The 13,006-nt window shown below is 32.0% G+C and overlaps 2 protein-coding genes across 2 annotated transcripts in view; one reads left to right on the forward strand and one right to left on the reverse strand.

Moving 5' to 3' along the window:
• Positions 1 to 8,642, forward strand: part of dtn (transmembrane protein 132C dtn) — a 136,880-nt gene extending 128,238 nt beyond the window's left edge. Inside the window, exons 15-21 of the mRNA XM_088238057.1 lie at positions 1,045 to 1,429; positions 2,437 to 2,584; positions 2,705 to 2,841; positions 3,384 to 3,694; positions 4,481 to 4,582; positions 5,059 to 5,237; positions 5,870 to 8,642. Of these exons, the coding sequence (XP_088094183.1) occupies positions 1,045 to 1,429; positions 2,437 to 2,584; positions 2,705 to 2,841; positions 3,384 to 3,694; positions 4,481 to 4,582; positions 5,059 to 5,237; positions 5,870 to 5,884 (1,277 nt within the window). The 3' untranslated portion in view covers positions 5,885 to 8,642. The remainder of the gene's footprint in view (positions 1 to 1,044; positions 1,430 to 2,436; positions 2,585 to 2,704; positions 2,842 to 3,383; positions 3,695 to 4,480; positions 4,583 to 5,058; positions 5,238 to 5,869) is intronic.
• On the reverse strand, positions 8,632 to 12,220 carry mRpL16 (mitochondrial ribosomal protein L16). Its single transcript, XM_088238069.1, has 5 exons — positions 11,965 to 12,220; positions 11,804 to 11,881; positions 11,294 to 11,451; positions 9,764 to 10,006; positions 8,632 to 9,287 (listed from the first exon to the last, which is right to left on the reverse strand). The coding sequence occupies exons 1-5, from the start codon at positions 12,002 to 12,004 to the stop codon at positions 9,072 to 9,074; spliced, it is 735 nt and encodes a 244-aa protein (XP_088094195.1). The 5' UTR covers positions 12,005 to 12,220; the 3' UTR covers positions 8,632 to 9,071.
• Positions 12,221 to 13,006: the final 786 nt, after the last annotated feature.

Raw genomic sequence — 13,006 nt, forward strand, 5'->3', positions numbered from 1 at the left:
AAATTATTATTAAATAAAAACTTACTTATTAGTGCTAACATTTATATTTTTATTATTTTGTATTACCCGTCGATGGTAGCAGTGCTTTCCCGGAACCATAGTTGTGTTTTTTCAATAAAATAAATGTTTGTAACATTAAGTATAAAGTTTTTATTTCATAACAATGAATGATTGAATAACAACATACACTTATTTAAATAACAGAAATGTTTGATTTATAAATTGTACAATTATATTCAATAAAGATAATGTTTGAAATAAAATTAATGTACATAATTAGTTTCATAAATTCAATTAAATAAAGTTTAATTTATTTTATTTTAAAGGCAGAACCCACTAATACCCGTATGCAGAGACAAAACTTAAGGCGAGGAAAGTACATTCTATTGTTTTCACCTTCGGGTTATTTTCCGCGTTTGAGATTAGAATGTACTTTCCTTACCTTAAGTTTTGTCTCTGCATACGGGTATAAGCCTCTATTTTAGAGGCTTGTTAGCAGGTAGAAAAGAGAGGATATGGAAGGAAGTTATTAATAATATATAATATGTCTTTATGAAATTTGTATCAAAACCGCCACTGCAATATATTTCAATGTAATACTCGCACTGTATATATAAATAAAAAAACTTTATGAAAAGTAATCACTTAAATTTGTCAAGTACTGCTCATAAACATTGTAAATGCTTAGATTTTTTTTTAAATATCTGTCTTTGTTAAAATATTAATCTATGACTTTTAAATAGAAACAAGAAAACACGGAATACACAAAAATAACTAAAAAAATATGTGCAATTAGTAGATTGCATTATAATAACAGAAACAGTATATTAATTATAATAATTAAAATACTGTATTTGGTTTAATTCCACTTTTTTTTATAATTTTCACCAGTAACCGGGTTTCATTGTGACCGACTCATCAGACTGGGGTAAGAGAGACTAAACAAATTCTTGTATTATAATATACAAGTGAAAGCAGGGGTTGTTTACTGATAATATGCATGTAATTAGGTTCGAAATATTATTTTAATGTTTTTATTTATAGGCCGGGCATCTATTGAGCGTAATAACGGGCATCAGGTGCAAACTGTGAAGCGTAACAGTTCGCAACCTCCTCCTCCTCCCCCTCACGCCGACGCTGCCAACAAGAACAATCCCACTCAGATGAGGATAACTAGCAACCCTCTCAACTTGAACTACGCGGATCCTGACGATGCCATCAAACCAGACCCGAATGCCAACGGAAACATTATGGCAACGAGTTTCGATAATCCAAATCATATCGAGTTACCCTCGCAAGGAAACATGGGACCCGGCAGAGCTAGAAGTGCGAGCAACGATAACAGAATTGATACAACTACATATTGTAAAAGAGATCGACTCGGCCGATCTGGTCCATCTAGTTTAAATGAAAATACAAGAAGTTGGCAGTAAGTACAATTAACATTAAAAATATTCTACGTGTTTTATCAGACTACTGTAATATTTTTACAACACATGTAGTTGAAAATATCAAAGCGTTCGGACGAAGCTAGGTTTTTACTCTCAACTCTTCGAGGAAGCTATGAATTAGTAAATTTTCTGATAATTTGGTTTATTGTTAATAATTTTTAGTACACTGCTTATTGTTTTAAGAAATATCTTTCGACAAACCGATTACTTTTCAAGAATGTTGTGAAAATATTTAATACTCATATGCATATTTATTTTTGTCAAAAATCTTAGTTCTTGATTTTGATAGAACTGAAATGCATATTTTTAAAACGGTCATTTTTTAATTAGCTATTACTGATTTGATTTTTTTATTGTATTGTATCTTTATTTAGCCTTAAAAACTAGTATTATGCTTATTAAGTGTTTCATATTAAGTTAGGATATTTTTTTATCCAATATAATGTGCAATATTTTATAAATGTAGAGAAATTTTTAGCTTTTCTTTCTTTCTGGCAACCTATAAAACACTTTTAAGTAAGCTTTTTTCTTTTATGTATATACTTTGTAAAAATTACAGAATATGCATATATGAGGAGCAAACATTCAAAAAGTGATTTGTCCAAATTAAACAAAAAAAAAATAGGTTTATATCAAATTTTATAGTTCATATTTAAATTAATGATATCAATTCACACTATTCATTTAGCATATCCTAAAGTTCATAAATTCAAACAAATAGTGTTGTTGAAAACAAGTTGTTCTTAATTTTTTTCAAGCTCTATATTTATGTGACCAACACTTTTAGAATTTTCGCTCTTCATATATAAAAAAAGGCTTTTGATAAAGATAAAACAGATTGTTTTGAGTTCCAATCAGTCTTACCTTAGGAAGTCTGAAATCGTCTTCACTTCTCATTTGCTACTTGTGAAAATCCTTGTTTCACTAAAAAAAAATACATAAAATAAAATATTTAGTGTAGAATAACAAGTATATGTAATTTCAGACCTGACAGCAATGTTCCCCCTCCATTGCCTCCTCATGGCATTCCCCTGGATATGTGTCCCCTGTCTCCTGCAGAGTACCGCCCCCCTGTGCCCCCGCACCGAACTCCACAACCCCCTGTAGTCAGCGGCAGGAATACACCACATAAGGTACTTTATACATGTACAAAGCAAACGTGATATATTCTAATGAACAAGCAATACAAATTAGATAGATTCTAAATATTTGTTACGCTTAATACGTAATATTACTAAATATTATTTTAATAGGTTCTGGCCGATACAATAATGCCTCCAACTCGCCGTAATCACCATTCCCGACATCACTGGAAAGCGGATAAACCTCAAACCAGCGCACCACCTCTCCCAGCAAGCAGCCCACGGAAGTCTTACAATCTAGAGAACAGGTGAGACGATGTTATTTTCAAGCAAGCTTAAATAGCTGTATAGACGATTCACAAAGCGTTTTAACGCTTTGTGAATCGTCTATTAGTGATCAAAAGATAGGTTAACTTAAGTAAGCAAATATAATAAAGACATTTATTTCAGTCTCTTCTAAATTGTTCCTAAGTTGGTAAAATAAATAAAAATTGTACGGCAGAACATCTCCAAAATTGACAAAAAAATTATGATAATAAAAAATATTGAACACATTTTTAATTTACGCATCTATGACATCATCATTTACAAATAAGTATGCCAATTATGTTTATGTTCAGCTAGCCTGTCGAAACAAATGTTTGACCATTCTAATTTGTAAAATAAAGCAACAAATTAAAACAAAACAAGTAAAAATGAAAGTGGGGATTTAAACAAATCTAAATCTTGGAAAAAATCATAGTTGCAACTTTTGATGTTATTTTTAACAGGAGCCAAAAATGTTTTGGTAGCTTGTAAGCTATCAACAAGCTTGGTTGTAACCAATGTATGTATTCATGAATTATTTCAGAATGCATCGTGATAAACATCTGGCTAATGAAGCGGCTTCATTCCAACTTACTCCTACAAACAACAATAACAATGGGAATACAGAAATTGTTCCGGAGTTGGGGAACATAAACTCCTTAGTAGAGAACTCGGCCAAGGAAGAATGTTCCGGAATGTTCGAGTTTGATCAGGACGTACAACCTACGGGAGAAACTAATGAGGACCGTTCCAACAAGGGGAGTTTCAATGCAGATGTACACTATGATGAGAAGAATATGAAAAAGGACTCTGCACCATCAACCAGTCCCGATTTAATGAGAGATTCAGGCATAGGTATACATTATAAATGCTTTTCAATTATATTTTTGATTATGAAGCCTATGCAGTCTTCTTCAAGTCGGTCCCTCAATGCTGAGGATCGTGACCAGCAGGAACACTTCTGATTCTGTCTGTTCTGAGTCTGTTCCACTCCAGTCTGTCCACAGTCTGACGAACTGACTCATCAAATTTTAGCCCCGTAGCCACCTTTATTTGGTCACTAAATGGGATTCTACCCCGGCTTCTCTTACCTTCAACTTGGCCAGACATTATTGCCTTTTTTAGATACCTGTACAATATTTGACTGCAGTATTTTTTTTTTATTAAAACTATTTTTAAAAAATCTAAACTTTTTGCAAGAGACAGAAAACATTTTTGAGAAGGGATATGGAAGTATAGGCATTTACAGGGCTTATGACCTGTCATTGGCTGGTTTAAGTGGCCACTTTACACACCGTGTAACCTTCACCATTCTGCCTATGTTCAAAAATCCGCTGGTAACATTTAGACATACTCAAAACATTATACTTTTTTTAACACTTAAACATTTATAATAATTGACCCGAATTAAGAGTGAATAAATTTTGTTTGTCAATTCAACTTCTCATTAAAATATGATTTACAAGAGTTTTATTCAGAATCTAATGAGTAGAATCTTCTTGGGTATTCAAATAAGTGAGGCTTGTGGTATGGTGTTAATTTAGTAGTTTTAAATTATTATAAAGAGCATGAACTGTAGAATTATTGCCGAAAATCAATTCTCAATTTGATAAATAATACATTAATTAATACTTCTTTTAGGATTATCTGAGGTTGTATACAGAGCCAAGCCACCAGGACATGGTGCACAAAAGTTGGAAGCAGGAAATTCTGACTTCGTGGAGATAGCTGGTGAGGAGAATGGTAACAGTAGATTCTCGTATCATTTTGTTGTGGCTTTGCTTTTAATTTTACACTCACAGACGTATGTGAGCACCGCGGAGAATGAGTCAATATGAGTGATCAAGTTAAAACGACAAAATTGGCTAAATAAATATTTTTAGTTTATAAATAATATTTAAAAAGCACAATTTAATTTAATTTTTATTTCACAAGATCACTCTTGGAAAAAAATGTTAAATGTAAAATTGTGCCAAATATTTTTTTATCTCTGATTTTTAAGGTAATGCAAAATTGAAAAATTTTCGTGAAAATTATTATTTTTAATGCCATTCATTTCAGTCTTCTCACTAACCGATTTCTAAGTACTTTCATAAATATAAAGTATATTTAAAAAAAAAAAATGTATTAAAAAATTTAAGGATAATTTTTCACGAGGCTTTTACGTTTAAAACCATCATTTCGAAGAAAAATATTCTTACTAAATTGTCTTTTTCAAGGTGTTAGTTCCCGAGGAAGTAGCCCCGAGGTGAAGAGGGCAACCATTGTTGGTAATCCGATGTTCTCTGGTAGTCCGAGCAACAAGAGTATCACGGATGACCTCCCTACCGAGTCTCTAGGACTAGATGACCTGGAGATGGATTATGAACAAATCATGCACTACTTTCATAATCTCAAGGTATCTTCACCATCCTAATTTGTTTGTTCAATTCTTAGTCCACTGGGAACACAAAATTACAAGTTGATATATTTTTTACATTTGTTGCCATGATTAGTAAACTTGTTGAAAGAGTTTTCATACAAAGTTAGCATTTTATTGGTTCATTTTCATTGATGAGTTACAGGATACTTCGTTGACTAAAATACCTTCTAATAATGTAATATTAAAACTGTTCACCAATAATGAAATAAAAAAACAAATGAGTATGGTTGTTGTCCGGTAGTAGTTATGCAAATTTTAAATCAGAGATCTGAGGTTTGATCCCCACTCTGCCACTCGATCCCGATTTTCAAGATACTTTAATAATAAGCTTCAAAAAGCCCGAATTTAAAATATTTAGGCATATCATCAGAATACTAACTATACAACATCTCCTCGACATATTCGATGCACAAAAATTTGCTTTTTGTTTTAATGTGATATATTGTTACATTGAAGTAAAAGGAAAATCTATTTAATAACAACAGTAGGAATATCTGTTAAAAGAAATTTAAATCTAACGAAATTCTAAAGGCCCAATATTCAATGGCTGAATTTTGAACCTAAAGAATTTCAGCATAAATGAGCTTAGTTGGTAAATGATCCCACAGGAGTCCAATGCCTGAGTAGAGGAGATCATTGCAAAGATCCGTCAGATTCTGTCAACGTTTAAGTACCAACACCTCCTTAGCGGGCCGACTTCTACCAACCAGTCTACTCCCGCCAAGAGTAGTAACAAGCCAGGATCGGATAGTTCGATGGAATTACTTCATGTCGAGAACATGTTGAATGGGAACACGTCAGCTCCGTGCGTCTCCAACATCAAGAGCTACACGGCCCACCAACTGGAATACCTGTTTGATAATTTGAGTGAATCTTATGCGTGAATTTATACCTAAGATATTGTAAAAATTAGGAGATTGTGCGTTATTCATGTACTACAGCTTATGTAACCATCTATGTACGTAAAGTGCCATTATGTATGAAAGCGTTCATTTCACCATTCAAACTCCTTCAAACCAGCACAACAAACAGGGAATCTCAACCACGACATCCAGTTCTTCACTAAGATAATTGCAGTGATCGTAATATTATATTTGGACAATGATTTATATTAAGTGCCGAAACCTCGAATCTGTGTACGCTTCTGAGGACATCGGTGAATATTCTAGTCACTTCTATGCACGTGTCTACATAGCTTTAATCTGTGTGTAACGATATTCAATACAATAATGTTAAACAATAATCAGTATATGGAAATACATGTTATTTAAAATACTCTCAACATTTATGTTAATAGACTCTACCCAAAATACAGAGATTGTAAAGTGTGCGTGAATTGTTATTTTGAATGTAGTTTTCGTATTAGAATTTGAGATTAAACAAGCAATTTTTTTGCCATTTTTGTACGCATTAAAAAATGTTACTCGGAAATTATAAAAGTATTAAAAATGTACGTATTGTAATCCAAGTGCTGAGTTAATTATGTATCAAGTCATTTTATACGAAATATAGATATATGATATCGTAATATAAGACTCCCAAATGCATAATCATATCAGCTTGTAAAAATACTAGCAATGTTGTGCACAAACTTCCTCTGTAGAATATGGTGAATTGTGATAGGTATAGCTGAAGGAGGAGACGGGATATTTATTTATTTAATACATTATTTCAACTGATTAATGTTACAAAAATATTTGTTTTATTCATAGTAAGCCTCGAGTTCTTTGTATATTTTGATTATGTATAGAAATTGTAAATAGTTAAGATAAATGGTATTAAATATAAATTAATGAAAGCGGAGTGTTAGATATGCAGATGAAATGAGATAACAGCGGTTAGTAGCATAGATGGCTTACTTACGTGTATTTATATAAATGTTGTATTGTTTATAATATATAATATAGATTGTTTGTAACTGATTTGAGATAATACAATCATGTTGAACTCTTTTTAAAATAACGACGTGTGATTAGAGAAAGCACTTTGCATATTCTACACAGTGCAGTAGTTATAGTTTGCTTTAACTGTTATATCTGCTTTATATGGTTGATAAAACATTTCAGCTTTTGCCATTCTATTGGCAATGAGACTATTCATTTTATTATTTAAATTTCATGTTGAGTAACGATAATATTTATTTGAAATATTGCATTTTTGGTCAGAATGTTTTAAACTGAATTAAGGTAAGCCCCTAAGGGGGAAGTAAAATATATCAACCATGAGATTTACTAAAAAGATTTTAATAATGCTTTCTGTACTTTGATAATTGCCAGATGAACTTAATATTATGAATCTCATTTTGTATTTTTTCTACAAATCTACCACAATACGAATACACTATTAATATAATAAACAGAGGCTAATTTAAATTCAGTACAACATCTAGTCATCAATAGACTTATTACTTTTTTATTCATTTAAAAACCCAAAAACATTACGAAAATTTGATAGGTACAAAATATTTATTCACAGAAGCTAGTTTACGTATAATGTTAGGACACAATTTTTTTATTAAATAAAAGCATTTGATACTTCTTGTACATACATATCTGTTTTAAGAAAAAAAGTAGACAAAGCGTCAACGGTGCTTGCTGACATTAAATACTACGCATTTTGTACAATTGAAATCATCGTGTTTCTAAACCTGATAGATCTCAATTGATAAATTGGTTCTGCAACCAACCAAATTGTATAAAGTGTTCACCTCATTTATTATAATGTAATCATTATGTGTGGAAACTCTGCTTTGTTAAAGATAAGTGACTATTTACCTATTATGTATTTATAATGCCTTCTTGAGTTAGTCCTTGTTTCCCAATTGTGTAGTAAAATAAGATTGTAAAAATATCACCTCTTTCTTATTCATTTTTATGACTATCACTGCCTTCAACCCTTTGTTATGCCTGACATTAATATTCACTCAATGTAAACTGTTAATTTTAATATTTTTCTATCTTTCTTCCAAACACTTTCTTAGACGTAAGTAAAAAAATCTTTATTGTTGATCGTGATACATATTATTTAAATCATTATAGAGGAGCAATGTTTGCCATATAAATGTATGTGCTAGATGTGTATGGAGTGTGTGGATGTACCCAATAGCTTGCACAAGGTTTTATTCAAATAACATTCCTCGATTGAGAAAGGTGTTTACTTCCATTTTATATTGTTATTCCGGTAGGAATCTCTACTAGCTATTAGAAGCAAGATCTTCAGAAATATGTAATTGATTTTTCTGAAACCGGATGTTTTTTGTATGTATTGGAGCGATTGCTACATGTACAATTTTATATTATAAAAAAGCAGTTACCAAATATGTCATTGGATTATTACATACATTCTTTATCATACAATAAAATAAACGTTATTTGTAATTGTTTCAGTGTTTTATTAAATTGTATCTAGTTTAATTATTAATCCACTCTAAATAATGATTAGAACATAAAATGCATAAATACAATTTGGCAGCCTCCATAGCGCAGTGGTTAAGACACTTGACTTGAACATGGAAGGTTCCGGGTTCGATTTCCGGTGAGAACACAAAAATTAAATGTGATTTTTTCAAGCATGGGTACTGTAATTCAACACTGTAATTGGGCCTCTTAGCCTGTTGTGGTGTAAATAAAATAAATAACAGAACTCTAACAGAATGCTGAAAAAAAAGGGTTGCATACTTACATAAAAAAAAAAATTGTGTTTGATACTTCCATTACACTTTTTGTGAGCATGATTTTTATTTTTAGTACCAAGTACAATTAGTTGAAAAAATAATAAAAACCGTTATCAAATTACTAAACAATAAATAATTTACAAGTATTTTCTATGCCACTTGTGTTCATATTTAGAAATCCACTGATGACAGCCTCCCATATTATTTTGTATAATATACTTTAAGGTATAACGATTGATGTTAGCCTTTTCTAACATCTCTTCCTTTTTAGCATCCTCTTCTAGAATTTCTTGGGAGACAACCTTCGCTTTGAATGGTAATCGCTCAGCTACAACCTCCAAAAACCTCTTAACCTAAAGGGAAGAAAAACATAATAAAAGTCAGGAAAATTTCACCTTGATAATAATAATAGAGGGAGCAAAAAAAATTTTTTTCCCTCAAGTGTGTAATGAAAAATGGCTTATTAGCATCTATACTTTTTATTGAAATACAGCAAAACCCCCTTTTTACGTTTTTCAAGGGAGCAAGAAAAAAAAGTGTAAAACAGAGGAAAACGCTAAAGTGAGGAAATGAAAAATGTATGGAAAAAATAGAAATTACATAAAACTTTTATTGATTTGCTAAACTAAGGTGTACATATACTTCCAGAAAAATAGTAAAAACGGTGATAAGTGGAAATTGTTACAATATTTTTTTTACCTATTTTCAATGATTTCACTAAAAATATTTTGTCAAGTCAAGTGTTAAGTGTCTTAACCATTACACTGCAGAGGCAAGCAAATCAAATAAATAAAAAATGTTTAAGACTGGGGTTTGCATAGTTTCTTACCTCTTGGAATTCGCATTTTCCCCCAAGCTCTAGTATGACACGTCCAGCTTTGATCGGAGTAACATAATGATCGATGGCCCCCTTTCCTGCTCCCATTCTTTGCCCCTGCCCCTTCTTGGTGACCGGTTGCCACGGGGGGTCAACTCTCCACAGAGCGAACATGCGTCGAGCATCTATCTTCCTACCAATACCTAAACGCATCATCTCGAAATGTTCGAAGCGCAATCTCCCCCCGCCTGTTGCCTAAAATGAAGATATATTCTCAGGACATTTTAATCAATTGTGTAATTTGGCCTGAGAATTACACCAGATGGATAATGAATAAATATATAAAGGCCCACAGTCGAAATTTCCCCCCTTTCCCAACACCACTCAGATAAAGGAAAGCCAGAAAACAAAATACACGTGTGATATTTAAACCGTAAGGGAGGTCAATAATACTTTTATTCTCATATAAAAAATAACAGCCCAGGCAAATTAGACAAAAAAACAAAACGTGGGGAATTTTTTTTTAAAGTTTGGAAAACACTCATATGAGGTGTTTCTAAACATTAAATATTCGATATATTATTTTCAAATTGACTTGTAGCTGCATATTAATTTATAACATTTACTGATGGAAGCTAGATTACCAATCGTCGTGCAGCTACACAGCGCATGGACGAGTGGAATTCTAGAAAATTAAAATGAATAAGATCAAATGATAAAGGCAAATTCGAAGGATGGGAAAGGGGGGATGCAGCCCTCTGAGTGGGGAGGGGGGAGAACTTTTCTGATTCTTACACATCATCTATCAATGGTGGCGTAAAGTGGGGGCGGTCCGCCCCGGGTGTCCAGCACCAAGAGGTGACACCGTCCACAGTGCAGCTCAGAAAAAATATGAGCACGCACGACAAGCGGTGTGCGCGGGGGGGTTGCACAATTTTCTTCCCTTATAAAGTGCGCATTAGACTTGTAGACGTGCCACAGTATCTATGAATGCAAGTGCCTACTTACTAAGAAACTGAAAAATAGCTATCTATCTCCCTCTCCTTGAACATTCATAAACCACTTTTCATACGTGTCCGTTCTGAACCAAGAAATGTGTCTCAGATTCTTCCTAACTATTTGCGTTTCGGTGGCTTCGTGTGAAAGAAGCTTTTCAAAATGAAAGTTAATTAAATTGTACTTAAGATAAACTACAAGCCAAGCGTGACTATCCAATTTCTCTATGTAGGGAGAGAAAAGTAAACTGACCATGTTATTGAATATTTCAGTAAAATAAAGTCGCGTAAGCAGATTTAGTAAGTACTTGTTGTTTTATTTTGAGGGGTGCTCATTTGAAAAGCGCCCCGAGTGCCAACCCACGCTACGCCGCCACTGTTTTAATATAATTATAATATATTTAATATAATAATAATGTAATAATGTTTTCCCAAAGTTTCAAAACTTGTTACATTATTTCCCCCATTTTAACTAATTTTCCTTCATTTTCATTAAAATTTACATAAATATGAAAAATGTAATTTTTGACAGTTAATAAAAGCATACAACGATTCCATATTGTTTGTGCAGAAGAGTATTGTGAAGAAGTTCTGGACCCCGCATATATTTAAGCCTTTTTTGCATTTTCGGAGGCTTTATATTTGCAGGAAATTGTGGAACTTTCTCGTAGAATCTTAATTTTGGCTTATCCGGTAAGACGACATCTGAAAATAATAAATGGAAAATTATCATAATACTTGTTTATTTAAAGATCTTAGAAGAGCAATCAGTGTAGCAGAAACTCGCAAGAATAAAAAATAGACAGTCCTCATAACTGCAACATCCGATTTATGAGGTTGTAAGTTATTTATTTATTAATACACAATTCCATTATTGCGCAATTTTTAATATCCATGTCCGACATGTTAGAAAATTCCGTGTTATATCGGGACTCTTATATACCCTTATTCCATGCAAAATATATCATAATGTGAATATAAGTTTAATAAATATGGCACTTGATATATATATATATAATAAAACTCATAGCTACTGGATAGTCAGAATAATAATTACCGTCGTAGTTAGGTGGGGGTGCAAAATATTTTAATCCACAAACCGGCGTGAAAGATATACATTTTTGAGATGAAAAATCTGCAATCAAAAGAAATGTTGATTAAATTTATCAAAATTAAAGTGTATGCAGAAAAGCTTCTAATAATTTTCAAAACACTTACGGGTAAATATTTTAGAAGATAAATTTCGTAAACTCTGCATTTTAACTATATTCTAAGACGATTCGTGCAGAGTTCAAACTTTACCCTTTATAGTATATATTTTTCACTTGAATACGCATAACCTCAATTCAGAATTTATTGACATATGCAAAGCGCAGATAATATTCGTACTGCTCATAGACAAAATATATATATTTCAGCACAGATAATAGTGTGACCACTCGTACTGACGGGTCGCGTCAATCGCCCAAAACGTAGCAAAAAATTAATCGAGAAATGTCTCCTTTGTCTTTTATCGAATTTAATTAGTATAATTTAATAAGACAATGTCAGGAAAAAAAACATTAGGACATTATTTATAAAAACATTATTGTTTAACGTATGCTTCGGTATGAAGTTCAGTTAATTTAGCGATTAATGACTTTCTTCAAGTCGAAACAAATTCTACTAAATGATCATTAAAGTTTGGAAAAGCGAAAAGTCGCAGGGAGCCGGCAATTAATGTGCATAAATCAAAATCATCCATAACTTTACTTTTTTCGTTTAACGTTATCAAATTATTATGGTCAAAATCATTTGCGATCGTAGTTATAATAATGAATTTTATTTTATGAAGGGTTTTTACACCTGTTTCACAACAAAAAGTAGAAATATGGAATACAGGGTTCAATTATATTATATGTAGGAAAATGTTTACACAATAAACATCAGAAAAATCTTTTTAAATTTTTTTTATTAGACTAAAATAACATGATAAAAAAATTGGGACAATATCCTTTTTTTGTGAACGTAGAGAACGCCAAAATTAGAGACAGACAGAATTATGAATTTTTTAATGTTTATTATTTTTGCACTTGTTCGTACCTGTTGGTGCATAAGGCACTGCATTTTTAATCAATAATATAGGTATAGTAGTAATAATTGGATATGGATAAATATGAATAGTCCACATAAATGGTCATAGTGTGGATAAATCGTTTTTTTCCTTCATGTTAAGCCTTCCATGTTGCCAGTAAAAAAATTATCTCGAAATTATGACATG

This window comes from Micrasema longulum, unplaced genomic scaffold (genome assembly GCF_059751315.1).
Source record: "Micrasema longulum isolate JH-2025_06_02 unplaced genomic scaffold, ASM5975131v1 h1tg001825l, whole genome shotgun sequence".
NCBI classification, from domain to species: Eukaryota; Metazoa; Arthropoda; class Insecta; order Trichoptera; family Brachycentridae; genus Micrasema; species Micrasema longulum.